At 46.3% G+C, this 14,348-nt stretch overlaps 1 protein-coding gene across 1 annotated transcript; it reads right to left on the reverse strand.

The window, feature by feature from the left end:
- Positions 1-1,157: 1,157 nt before the first annotated feature.
- LOC123403255 (heat shock cognate 70 kDa protein-like) lies at positions 1,158-4,031 on the reverse strand. Its single transcript, XM_045097198.1, has 2 exons — positions 3,659-4,031; positions 1,158-2,880 (listed from the first exon to the last, which is right to left on the reverse strand). The coding sequence occupies exons 1-2, from the start codon at positions 3,879-3,881 to the stop codon at positions 1,277-1,279; spliced, it is 1,827 nt and encodes a 608-aa protein (XP_044953133.1). The 5' UTR covers positions 3,882-4,031; the 3' UTR covers positions 1,158-1,276.
- Between the last annotated feature and the right edge of the window lie 10,317 nt (positions 4,032-14,348).

The raw sequence follows: 14,348 nt of genomic DNA on the forward strand, positions 1-14,348 counted from the left end.
GTCGATTCCTTTCCATAACGACATTATTAAATTTGACAGATAAAAACCGGATTAGGTATATCATTGGGCTAAACACTTGTTTAAACAAATTGGTGGGATAGAAAATCAATCGATGGGGGAGGTTTAACCTGAATGGAGGTGACTCTACCAACTAACCATGACGTACATGTTTATGCTGATTCTGATAGTATGCCGATAACAAAATAATTGGTTGGTCATAGAAAAAGTGAAACAGAAAAACGGAAACCAAAACACGGAACATAGAAAAAAATGTGCACGCGTCAATGGGCTAGCAAACTTTGATCGTAGTTGATATTTTGGTAGAATTGATTTGATATAGATATTGTTAGTGGAAGACAAGGAAAGTTTAGATTTAGTTGAAATTTTCTTAAGATTAGATTTTGATGAGTTAATGCATGAACGTTGTTTTAGGAAAAGTGCCGATTTGATTGAGTTAATGCATGCGTCAAATGGGGTGTCTGTAAGACGCTCGCGAGAGTAATATAATGTTGGTAAGAGTGAGGCGAGACTACCAATTCTCTATTTAGGAGTGGGAATGCCCATGCAACATGGGCATCATTTTTCTACTACCTCCGTCCCGGTTTATAAGTCATTCGCGTAGTTCTAGGTCGACAATTTAACTATCTAAATATGTATCATATGTGATAAAAAATATATATTTAGAAACTACATCCGTGTAGAAATCTAGTGATATACTTTTTATGACATATAACACATATTTAATTCCTCAAATCGGTGACCTAGAACTACGCGAATGACTTATACACCGGGACGGAGGGAGTAGTAAAGAAAGAAACACATCCCATGTGATTCGAACATACAGCCAGTCGGAGTTAGCAACAACCTATTGACATTTACTCCCTCCATTCTTAGACATAAGTTTTTTTAGACGTTTCACTAGAAGGACTACATACGGATGTATATAGACATATTTTAGAGTATAGATTTATTCATTTTCTTTGAAATGTAGTTTCCTAATGTAATCTTAAAAAAACCTTATATTTAAGAACGGGAAAGTAGAACACAACATCATTCGTGTAATACGTTGCATTCGAGCGTATATATACTTCTAGTTTTTCCTTGACAACACTAGAGATTGGAGAGTTAAAGAAACACTTAAGCTAGAACACATAGGATATAAAATTGGAATTGAAAATTGGAGGTTTCATAGCCAGAATATCACATACAGTCGACACAAATTTTATTCAAAAAACAATTGCAGCAAATCTGTTGAATACTATTAGGGTAGGTTTTTTCATGGCCTACTAGACTGGCGGATGATGGTGGCGTAGTCGGCCTCCAACTGCTTCTTCTTGGCATTAATCTCGCGGGTCGTAAGCTCGTTGTTTTTGAGCCAGTTTGTAGCACCAACGGCAACGTCCTGGAGTTTCTTGATAGTAGTGTTGCGCATGGTGTTGATGTAGCTCTCAATCTCGTTTCGTGCTTGTGCGTTTCTCTTGAGCTCCTCATCCTCGGCCTTGTACTCCTCGGCCTCCTGCACAATTCGCTGAAGTTCCGCCATGGTAAAACGCTCCGTGTCGTTGGTGATGGTGATCTCGTTCTTCTGACCAGACGGCTTTTCTTCTGCCGAGACGTGCAGGATGCCGTCTCGGTCAATCTTAAAGCGCACCAGCATTTTAGTGACTCCCTTAGGAGCCAATGTGATGCCAGAAAGCGTGAACTTGGCGCGCAGGCTGTTGTCCTTTACCATTGTCCTCTCACCCTCGTACACGCTGATGCGTACGCTGGACTGGTTGTCGTGAGATGTGACGTAGCCCCTCTCCACCATTTTAGGGATGGTGGTGTTCCTCGGAATAAGCACATCCATGATTCCTCCCTCGACCTCTATGCCCTGAGATAGAGGCACGACGTCGACGAGATGTTGGAGTATATTATCATGTTTCTTGTCTCCCATGAGGATGGCGGCCTGGACGGTGGCTCCGTATGCAACGGCCTCATCACCATTGATGTTCCTGCAGGGCGTCTTCCCACCGAAGAAGTCACTGAGGAGCTGCTGCACACGGGGGATACGTGTTGAGCCCCCGACGAGCACAACGTCGTCCACTTTGGTCCTGTCCATCTCGGCATCCCTCAAGCACCTCTCAACATGCTTCATGCATTTATGGAAGAGGTCCCGGCTGAGCTGCTCGAACCGGGCGCGGCTGATGCTGGAGTAGAAGTCGATGCGCTCGAAAAGGGCATCGACCTCCACCACGGTCTGGGTCTGGGAGGACAGCATTCTCTTGGCATTCTCGCACTTGTTCCTAAGACGCCAGAGTGCCCTCTTGTCGCCGCTCATGTCCTTCCGGTTCCTCCTCCTAAACTCCTCGACGAAATGGTCGACCATACTGTTGGTCAAATCCTCGCCTCCTAGGTGAGTGTCGCCGGAGGTAGCCTTGATCTCCAGCAAACCTTTCTTGATGACAACGAGCGAGACATCGAGCGTTCCACCGCCCCAGTCATAGATGAGCACAACCCTCTCCCGGGTGTCGCTCCACCTCATATACATGTTGTAAGCCATGGCTGCCGCTGTAGGTTCATTGATGATTCGCATGACATGGAGTCCGGCGATGACGCCGGCATCCTTGGTGGCCTGGCGCTGGGGGCCATTGAAGTAGGCTGGGACGGTGACGACGGCGTTCGTGATGGTCATTCCAAGGTAGGCCTCAGCCGTCTCCTTCATCTTGACGAGCACCATGGAGGAGATCTCCTCCGGCGAGAACTCCTTCTTGTCGCCACGGAAAATCACCCTGATCTTGGGCTTGTCATCAACACCCCTCAACATCTCAAACGACCAATGCTTGGCATCGCTTTGCACGGTTGCGTCGGAGAAATTCCGTCCCATGAGCCGCTTGACACCTACGTACATATACATGCATGGAGCAGCGGTCGGGTTAATCTTGTCATAGTACGTAGTAGCAAAAATGCCATACGTATCTATGAATATATCTGCTTGATAAAACGAAGATGGATAGGCAGACCTACTTGCTGCTATATATATTGTGATCAAAATAAAACAATAAGACATCTCTTTCTCGATTATCCAGTTGCAAAACTATTATGGCAAACTGTTCATATAGCCTTTAACGTTAATTCACCAATGAGCATTAATTTACTATTTGGGATGTGGCTCAATGGAGTAGATGTAACTATAGTACATAGGTCTTGAATCCGTACGTCTTGGATCCGTACGTGGTCGTTACTCACTCATACGGACTCCAATAAGCTTATGGTTATTGGATGTAACTCGTGGGAGATGGTCGCAGGGGCTATCTTCAATCGACTTGGATGACGAGCTAATAATATGCTAGGTGTATAGGCATCGTAACCTATTTTTGGTTTTGCCGGTTGTGGCAGTTTTTATTTTATCTTTGCACTTATTTTTATGCTCAGATCATGAACATATTGTGGATCTAAGACTTCGTTTTTGAACTTATTCAGTAATATGGCTGCATGCATCGATTAATGCAGAGACCCAAGGCTCGGTTCCTCGTTTTTCAAAAGAAAAAGATGAATATATCTGCTAAAGTGATTAGTAAGCAGCACGCATGCTGGAAGAAGTACGAGAATATGCAAGCTGGCTGCCTGGTAGCATGAACCTAGCATCAAATGAACAGACCTAGCTACCTTTACTTACCGTAGACTACGGTGTTGGACGCATTTTTTTCGCCCAGATTGGTGGCTCCCTCACCGATGAGCCTCTCTGAGTCGGTGAAGGTGACACAGGACGGCGTGGTGCGGTTGCCCTGGTCGTTGGCCACGATCTCCACACGACCATGCTGCCATACTCCGACGCACGAGTAGGTGGTGCCGAGATCGATGCCGATCGCCCGCCCGTTCCCTCGTCCCTCTCCTTCCATGGCCAAGACGATGGATGTAGCTAGCTAGCAAAATTCAGAACCGAGCAAAGTACCACATAGTACCATGTGGTACGCACGCCATAGGGATTGGATTTATATAGAGGTGGCGAGTCCTTTGTGTAGAATGGATCATCATAACAAGCTGAATGAAATGTGTGTGGTATGGGGTAGATATCAGAAAATGAATGGCTTATTCTCAGCTGCCTAGTGTTTGGCATAATCTCAGACACTCGACTTAGCCCAATGTAAGCCGAGTACCTGTCGAAAAACAAATGGCAATTGCAGGGCCGTCGGCAGTGACCAGAGTAAAGTCGATTATCGCTAAAAGGAATCTCGGCTTATACAAAAAACTCGGCACATATATTCCGCAAGAAAAAAAAACCACTTGCCTTACAACCAAGGCTCGGCAAATCATCTGGCACGTGGCCATCCTTACCGCACTTGACGGCTCCATGACAGCAGGCATTATAAGCCGAATGTCGATGCCACCTAGTTTTACGCCTTTCAAAGATTCCCGAGCCACAAAAGGCGTCGGCACGTACAACAAGAGGGTCTCATGGACCTCCATCATTAGCTGCACAACATGAGCATGAGAGTAGGGTCCCTATGATGATCCAGTCGGTCCAATCGTACACGATGAGATGATGTGATGATGCCATGGCGCACCAGCTTTTCCGAGCGAGTGGAGCCCCAATGCAAGAACAAAGCCCTGAGCCTTTTTCACGCAAAGAGGAAACTCTTTTGAACAATATGCCCACATAAAATATCATCAACATATTTCGCAATGAAGCGAATAAATCCTGTTCCCTTGCATTAATGCGAGATAGATACTAACACATAGAGTAGGATCCCTATGATGGTGCGCCAGCAATGCGCAATGATCTGGCACCGCAATGCAAGAACATAGGCACGGGATCGTTTTGCACAAACATTAGACTCTTTTGAACTATATGCCCACTTAAAGTATCCTCAACATATTTCACAAAGAAGCCTGTAATCCTCTTCCCTTGCAATAATGCGAGAGAGATACTAGCTAGGAAAGAGAGTAGGATCCCTACAACGATCGAGTAGATTGAATCATACATGATGGGATGATGTAACGGGAACCATGGTACGCCAACTTTACGGAACAAGCTGGCACCGCAATGCAAGAACAAAGCCATGAGCTCGTTTCACACAAACATGAAACTCTTTTGAACAATATGCCCTCTTAAAATATCATCAACTTATTTCACACAGAAGCCTATAAATCCTCTTACCTTACAATCATGTGAGGAAGACACTAAGACAGAGAGTAGGGTCTCTAGCTATGATGATCGAGTAAGTTGAATCATACACAATGTGATGAGGTGATGAGAGACATGGCGCCGAACGTGTCGCACCACAATGCAAGATCAAAGCCTTGAATTCCTTTTCACACGAGCGAGCACCAAATACAACCACATGAAGTCTTCTCGGTCTGGCGTGCACTTGAGCTATTCTGCCGTTGTTAGTAGAGCCCTTCTGTGTTAAAAAGATGTACATGTGCACTTGCCAGTTAAATAATGACGCCCTGTCGCAGTGGTTCATGCACAGACGAGTACATAAGGGAGACATGGTGCAGTGGTTCATGGTGAACCACGACATAGCCTTGGCTCCGCACCACGTACGTAGCAGAGCACTACTGGACGGTCGTCCAGAAAACACGCAGCGCATGTGTCCGGATGGCCCGTGAGGTTACAAGTGACAGTTTCTGCCTCAGCGCACAGTAAGTTGGTCACAGATCATTGTGACTTAAACGGCCCAAATTCATTCAAGACGTTATTGTTGTGTACCGTGCACTCGCAGATGCATGCATGCATGCATGCATGAGAGAGGGCCATTCACAAATCCCGTGATAAGCTGCCCTAGCTAAAATCTAACCATGTGTATCCCCGCAATGCTGTACTAGTCTATCTTATTATTATCTTCGTGTCTAACATATATATATGTCTCCTTTGTAATTTTGTAGTCTTTTGCATTGAGAAGCTTATGTGATGGTGACATATTGTGTTACTTTATTTGCCTTTATCTTCTTATTAATTATTTGTCATATCAATTTTTTTTTCGTATGTGGCATCTACGTTATTCTCACTATATATGCCCAGCTTCAACGAGACAAGAGACTCACTTTATAATAATTAATGAGAACAAAATACCAACGACAGTGGCTTGAAGTCGCTTGATGTACAGAGCGCTTAATATCTTATTAGAGGCTGCCGATGCGACGTGCAAATACAGCCGTCAAAAGGGCATCATCCATAATTTTATGTGTTGTTTCTTCTATCTACTCTAGTGGTCCAATTTGGCATCAATTCAAACTATTCAACAGTAGTACTCCAAACCATTGATTTTAGTATAACAAATAATCCAAGTGACAAACAAACCAAACACATAAATTGTCCAAGGAAAGAAATAATGATGAATTGAAAAAAAAATGCAAACACACTATCACCAACGTAGCAACCATTTGATCAATGCAATCTTCATGCGGCCGATCATTGGAGGAACCATCTTCAATCTTCCAGTAAGCACCAACTTCAGCTTATACTTGTTTCTCTAAAATGGAATAGTGATTGTATGTTTTGCTAGGATATGTGGAAGTCCATTTTCTTAAACATGGCATTAACAATGGCTTCACTCACTAGAATTACGGAAAATCTCATATTAGCTCGATTTCATGTGAAAGACAATATCTATTAATCATGTCGACTTTTTTTAATATGGAGCTAGTGCTGTAGGGTTTTATTTAAATCAAAACTGAAATCAAATCATTGCTCCCTTGATTTATGTGTTGCTTAGGCCGTAAGTTACCACTCGGTGCAGTGTATCATTCCTAGATGCATTATTGTTTTCAATAATGCCCTATTGTGGTGTTGGTGCAGACATGAACATGTGATGTCGGTATTTTGGGCCGTCACTGAGGTAGTCCATGGCTGCCCCTAGATTCAACTGACTTATCTGTAAACCATACGTTCTTTGGTGTCTATATAAACCGAGGTATGACGGCCTGAAAAGCCTTTCTATTTGCCCCGTGAATGAAGAGTTTGAGTTCAACAGTCTTGAGTCTTGTCTTGCAAGCATATAAGCTGGATGGGATGTTGTTCAAGATAAATTGATTTCTTGTGTTCCACATGGCCCAGTAGACATGTATGATGATGCCCATAGCAAAAGCTAGATGTAATTGATCACGTATCTTTGCAATTTACACCTTGCAACTGGCTTTAGATGAAGGCCCACGACTAGGGCAACCTCTCGTACGTGTCATGTTCAGTGTCCCTCGTGTTTCGGTGAGCGAAAAGCAAGACGATGTTTCTATTGCCCTGTCTTGCTCGTCACTGTTTGCTAGCTACAACACAATGATGATGAAGAAGATGAATTAGTTGGTGTCCCCTTAATTTGAAGATACATATCACCGTTTGATAGTTTCATCAAGTCCTTGTCACTGCAGTTCTAGTTAATTGCCCAGGTATTTAGAATGTGTGAGGCCGAAATCTGAGAAGTATATGATAATTGAATGCGTCGGGAACTTGCCTCGATTTTCGTTGTATCTAGAGCCCTGGATCAGGTGATATGAATGGAGTGACATATTTGGTACAATTGCGGTGTATATGAATGGAGTTTGCATCATTTTTCAGTTGCAAGTCAAGCATTTGCCATGCCAAAAGGAAAATAGTTAGTCTGTTACTCCCGCTGATCCAAATTAATCAACTATTCGTTGCTCCATGTCTCGTTTGCTTTCTCTAGATTCTCATTCCTGTGGTGGCGGTCATAGCTAGTAGCAGGTTTGTTTGTCTTGCGCAAACAAGACCTCATATGGTTGGTTTTAGTTCGGTTAGATGTAGGCAATTGTGTTGATGCTTCTATGTACCGTTAGCGTTCCGCCATTCACATTGCATTGTTGACATTGAATGGTTATGTTTCCAGCCCTCACATAATTTGGTCATGATCTCTCTAAGATCAGCCATTGTCTTGGTTGGGCGACCACTACTGGAATCAGATTCTTTGCCATCAGCCCATTCTTTGTTGTGTGCTTGCTGATAGCAAAGAAGGTTTTTGCCGTTATCTTCCACAAAACAAACGGCAAACAATGGACTGATTTTACCATCTGCCAGCAGACGACAAAAAGTCTAAAGATAGACGGCAAAGTGTCCAGCCAGACCCCACTGGACCGTGTGTATGGCTACGTCAACTTATGTCGTCCGCTTGTATTTTGGCGTGTGCCTTTAGGGTCTTTGCCATCTGCTGGCACACGGCAAAGCCCTTCTGAATAACAACCGTTAGCCCCCCACCCCCCACTCTTTCTCCCCACCGCGGCGCGACCCTCTCCTTCTCCCACCACTGGTGCCACCCCGCGGCCTCGACCACCTCCCTGCAGCAGGCCGCGACGCCCCCCCCCCCCATGCCCCACCGTCGGAGCCAGGCTGCGGCGCTCTGCCCTCCTCGCGGCCTTCCTCCACCATGGTGGTGCCAACTCCCCCCCCCCCCCCCCCCCGGCGCTGGAGAGAGGCCACGGTACCACCCCTCCCCGCGGTCCTCCTCCACCACCGCGACGCCAACCTGCGTCCAAGGTAGTCAATTTTTTAAGTTTTGGGAGATTTTTTTTAGTTTTAGTTTTGACAGTTTTGGTAGTTAGTGGTTCTGGTGTGTCATAATAACCCTGTTCATGATCTTGAATTTCCTCTCTTTACTATTTTCTGTAATCAGTTTTGACCCCAAGGTTTTGGCAAAGGAACTCATAGATTCTTTTGGTTTCTGATCCCCAAATTCCTATCCTTGGTAGACCTAAGTGTTCTCAACCCATTTCACCAAAAACAATATGGTTCCTTGTTTGAATTTTCAAATTAGGTTTGACCCAAGTTTGACCAGAATTCTTTGTTTTTGTTAAAAACCTGACTTAACAATTTTTAAAAATTCTGAAAATTTTCATGCAGCCTTAGGAAACAATGAGAGACCACCCCATAAAATTTCAGCCCCAGGAAAATTGTTTTGAGCCGTTTAGCATTCAGACGAGCACCTGGCGTGCACTATGCTAGTCAAGGTTCAGTAAATTCAGTGTTCATCGTTTCAGGGTTCAGGCTTCAGAGTGCAGCATCGTCAATCTCCACAATGGCGACCACGGGACCTTGCCACTATGCCTTGCTCTTATCCGCCGCGCTGCACGGTCGTTTGGCCGCTTGTGTGCGTCGGCGGTGAGCTGGCCTGAGCCAGCCAGCCCTCGCAGCGGCGCTAGCGACGGCCGCCGCGGCCACCAGCAGCCCCTGCCGCAAAGCCGCACCGCCCGTCACCGCCCAAGCCCCAGCCTAGCTCCGCGTGTCCACCCCTGCCCGTGCGCACCGCGGATGCCGTCGCCACGTCCCGGACGACACAGAGCGTAGTTTCTGCTGCGTTACACCCAGTGATAGCCGTGTCTTCTGTGGATGACTGCTTGAGTTTAGTCCAAAAATGGAACCCCAGTAGAGTGTTAGTGCTACCCCCGCCCTGCAACCGCCTACTAAACCCTCTGGCCACCGGAATTTTTCGCCGGAGTTAAGCCTCCGCGGCACCCCCTCTCGGCCCCCTATAAATAGAGAGCCCCGAGACCCCTAGCTCATGAGCACCTCTCCTCCTCCTCTAGGAGCCTTGCCCAAGGCAGAGAAGAGTCTCGGGGAGGTCTTCTTCCCCGACTCCTGCCGCCTAGATCCGCTTTGGGTCCTAGCTAAATTCGCATATGTGAGTGGAGCTGAGCCCCCCGAATCTTGCCAGTAGCCTCCTGTTGAGTTCTTCTCCCTGAGCCGCGCCCTAATTTGATGGTAGGCATCCCCTCCCTTGAGATTGAGTCGTACCCGATGCCGTCGTCCACCGGAGAAGTAGCCGCCGTCGACGTGGTGCTCATCGTCGATCGGCTCCAACTGTCACCAAGGAACATGCCCTTGGTTGCCCCTGCCCCACCGTGGATCGCCGCCGGCAACCATCGCGAGTGGTTCCTTTTATTTTCAAACCTGACAGGTGGGACCTCCTCGTCGTGATTCCTTTTATTTTCAAACCGTTTTCCCAAAACGTCTTTCTGCCGAATGCGCTTTCCTTTGAGTTGGCGTATTTTCTATCGGGCTTTTTGCTCCTTTGCAGTCTGCCCCTGGTTGGAGCCAAAACGCAGAACTCTACCCATGGGACAACCGCATTCACATGGTTTCATATATATAGTTGGCCTTACTTGTCAGCATCATTTGGTTTTCATGTCATGGACGCAACGAGTCATCTACTACCTCCGTCACGGTTAAATTTACGTGCATTTTCATAATAGACAAGGTTTAAGACGCGTTGCATTTACTCCTAGCAGCTAATTAGTAGTACTCTGTTGTACTATTTTTATATGCACACATAGTGTGAATGTTAATTTTTAAATGTAGGGACAGTTACTGTTGTGAGAGGATCTATGACAAGTGATCAGATTGTACAACAGCTTCGAGAGCTTGTGTCAGCAACTTTTAGGTGGGAACCTTTGTTGATTGCAGATAATGTATTCAAAGTGGTTTTTCCTACCAAGGAGGACCTCGCTCGTCTGCTCAAATTGGTATGTGTCGAGTTCCAAGCACGAGCTGTGTACTGGAGTTTGACGCATGGAAGACCGAGGAGCCAAAAGGTATTCCGCTTCCTCAGATTTGGGTCCGTTTTGCGGGAGTTCCATCGAAGGCATTAAATGATTATCTCATTACTTGGAGTCTCGGTTCTCTTATTGGCAAGACAGAGAAGGTAGATATGAATTTCACTAGAGCTGAAGGAGTGCCGAGGATGCTAGTCAACGTCGTCGATATTCAGCTGGTGCCAGATGAGGTTATGTGGACCTTTGAGGGGGCGAGATACACTTTGTTTTTGGAGATAGAAAGTCCGGATCTTTTTAAGGATTCAGTAGCTAATGGAGATGTTGATATGACGGATAAAGACGATGATACGGGAGCTAGGGAATCTGAGGAGAAGGATGACCTTTTCGATTCTTTTAAGCAGCAGCCGTCTGTCACCAAGGCGAGCAAGGCTGTAGGGGGTACGCCATCGTCACTACCTTCGACGTCTCAACTGAAGTTTGGATCTTTTGAGCCCGCGTCGGTTCCGGCTAAGATGGGTGTGTCTCGGTCATCACCGGCCTGCCATCACGTCGCGCAGGACTTAGGGAAAGTACCCACGCCGGGTGCACTTCCTGAAGCAATAGGAATGTTATCACCTGTCTCGCTTTCGGCATATCTTGATACTGCCAAGAGGCAGGATGGTAGACCGGGACAGCTCGGGGTACAACATTTGGAAACGGAGATGGATGTTGTAGAGCAGCCGCAAGAGGTGGACTCTGGCGTTGTGCAACAAAGTGCTGGGGATGATCTAACAGGCCTCAAGTTTGGGTCGGTTGGGATGGAGCTGGGCGACAATATGGGGGTAGATGAACCCCCGGTCGTGCATGGACCTGACGGGCTTATGGTGTAGAAGTCTGCTGCTACTAACGGCGTTAGCTTCCAGGAGGTTTCCAGGCTGCTAGTGGGAGTGCAGGCGCAGGAAGAGTTACCGCAGCGCAGCTCTTCTCCAGCGGAGCTCGGGTTGGAGGGACCTGTTCGGCTTTTTGGAGATCAAGGCAGCATCTCTTTTTCTGCAGAACTCGTGGGAGTGCAAGCGCAGGGAGAGCCAGCGCAGCACAGCTCTTCTCCAGCGGAGTTCGGTTTGGAGGGACCTGTTCGGCATTCTTCAGAACAAGGCACCATCTCATTTCCTGCAGCACTCGTGGGACTGTAGGCGCAGGGCGAGCCAGTGCAGCGCAACCCTTCTACAGCGGAGCTCGGGTTGGAGGGACCTGCTCGGCATTCTTCAGAACAAGGCATCATTGACTCATTTTCTGCGGAAAAAGTTATAGCGTATGGAGGTATAGCTAATCCGATGACGTCGGGCACGAGGTCTAGTCAGAGGATTCAGGAGCAACCGGACGCGGATGACTTGCAGATGGGACGGGCTAAGCGTGTGGCAAAGATGAGAGAAGTCGAAGCTTCCACAGGTATGTCCATTAACAAGGCCCATTCTATTTTACATTTTATGCCTCAAGAGATTATCAATAATGCTACTTCGGTTGGGGTGTCGCTGGGGAGCACGGGTAAAGAGGTTGCCAAATCAATTAATGATCTACTTGATTTAGAAGTAGATAGGGCCTTGGACATAGTCAGGAATTTAGCTGCCACAAAACCTTTGAATAATTCTGAAATTTCTGCGTTAGGGGAGTTGAATTCTCTATGTGAGGATCTAGCTCCAGCGGAGGGATCTGAGGAGGGAGATGATCACCTCGTCGATGACTGTGCTATCGAGTGCATACCTAAACAAGATGAAGACTGCCAACCGGGTTATATGGACCTGGAGATTGGCAGTGAAAAGCCTAAACGCGCTTGGAAGCGGAAGGTGTATCCAGTTTCGGCAGTGCGTAGGAGTGCACGTTTTAAGACTGCTAAAAAATTCTATGATGAAAGATGAGAGGGATCTTTTGGAATAGCAGAGGTCTTAGAGACTTGGCTAAAATTAGATTTCTTGCGGAGGCTACGGTAGAGTATAAGTTAGATTTTATCGCGCTAATGGAAACTGGTCGCGATACTTTCACACCACAGTTCCTGAAAAACTTATCCGCTGGAGTGGATTTTGACTGGCACTGTCTCCCCCCAAGAGGAAGATCCGGTGGGATCTTACTTGGGGTGCGATGTGAGTCACTTCAGGTACGCGAAGTGGTGGTGGGGGAGTTTGCAGTTAAGTATAGGCTGCGCTCGAAAAGTGACGGTTTTCTATGGGCTCTAGTAGCGGTGTATGGGGCGGCCCAGGCAGAGCTCAAACCAGATTTCCTAGCAGATTTGGTCCGGATGTGCGATGACACGTTACCTCTATTGGTGGGGGGTGACTTTAACATTATTCAACGGTCAGATGAAAAAAACAATGATAGGTTTGATGGCAGATGGCCATTTATGTTTAACACTATTATTGAAAGTCTGGATCTCAGGGAGATTGAACTTTCAGGAAGAAAGTATACGTGGGCTAACTCCCTACAAGAACAAACTTTCGAAAAGTTAGATAGAGTACTCACGAGTATGGAGTGGGAACAGAAGTTCCCATTAGTCTCTGTTTGTGCACTTAATCGGGCGCTCTCTGATCATACACCATTGCTTCTGGATTCCGGGGAGGCAATCCTTTCGGGTAACAAAAACAATTTTTCATTCGAGTCCAGTTGGTTCCTAAGAGAGGGATTCATGGACATGATAGCTAGAGAATGGAAGGTAGGATACGGAGGGAGGTCTAATGTTGAAAGATGGCAAAACAAGACTAGGCATCTTCGACAGTTCTTACGGGGATGGGCAAAGAATCAATTTGGGATATACAAAGAGGAGCAGGATAGATTCTTAAAGTATATTGATGATCTTGATCGCAAAGCGGAGATTGGTGTGTTGGATGCAAATGAACGGGCATCCAAGGATGAAGCCGAACAGAGAGTTCGGCTACTCCTTCGAGAAGAGGAAATGAAGTGGGCCTTTCGAGCTAAAGTACATACGCTTGTCCATGGGGATAACAATACGAAGTTTTTCCATTTGATTACGAATGGCAAGCACAGGAAGAAGAGGATCGTGCAGCTAGAACAGGATGAGGGCACTATAGTGGGGCACGAGAACTTGAAATTGTACATTACAAATTATTATAGACAGCTCTTTGGAGAGTCCGCTAACTCTTCTATCACTATGGATGAAGGAATGGTGGCGGATATACCTCAAATCGGAGACGCCGACAACGAGGTATTATCCGCTCCTTTCACGGAGAAAGAGGTGCTTGAGGCGATTACACAAATGAAAAATGGCAAAGCTCCTCGTCCGGATGGCTTTCCGGTGGAGTTTTATAAGAAATGCTGGTTTATTATCAAGGATGACCTAATGCCAATGTTTCATGACTTATATAGTGGACGATTAAAACTCTTTCATCTCAATTTCGGTACCATTACGTTGTTACCAAAGAAAGAAGGGGCGACACGTATTGAACAATTTCGCCCTATATGTCTACTCAATGTTAGCTTTAAGATATTCACAAAGGTGGGTACTAATCGGCTAGCTCAGGTAGCTCACTCGGTGGTGCAGGCCACGCAGACGGCGTTCATGCCTGGTCGGAACATCCTGGAAGGGGTAGTTGTTCTGCATGAAACATTACATGAAATTCACTCGAAGAAACTAGATGGGTTATCTTCAAGGTTGATTTCGAAAAGGCATATGATAAAGTAAAATGGTCTTTCTTGCAACAAACTCTACGTGTGAAGGGGTTTGACCAGCTATGGCGGAAGCATGTCGACTGTTTCATTAAAAAAGGCAGTGTCGGGATCAAAGTGAATGATGACGTTGGTCATTTTTTTCAGATACTGAAGGGTCTACGACAAGGGGATCCTATGTCGCCGATTCTTTTCAACATTGTTGCCGACAT

This window comes from Hordeum vulgare, chromosome 6H (genome assembly GCF_904849725.1).
Source record: "Hordeum vulgare subsp. vulgare chromosome 6H, MorexV3_pseudomolecules_assembly, whole genome shotgun sequence".
Lineage (NCBI taxonomy): Eukaryota > Viridiplantae > Streptophyta > Magnoliopsida > Poales > Poaceae > Hordeum > Hordeum vulgare.

Coding starts and splice junctions, on each gene's coding strand:
- LOC123403255 (XM_045097198.1), bottom strand. CDS start 3,881: ATGGAAGGAGAGGGACGAGGGAACGGGCGGGCGATCGGCATCGATCTC. Junction 2,881..3,658: donor GTCCAACACCGTAGTCTACG/GTAAGTAAAGGT, acceptor ATATGTACGTAG/GTGTCAAGCGGCTCATGGGA.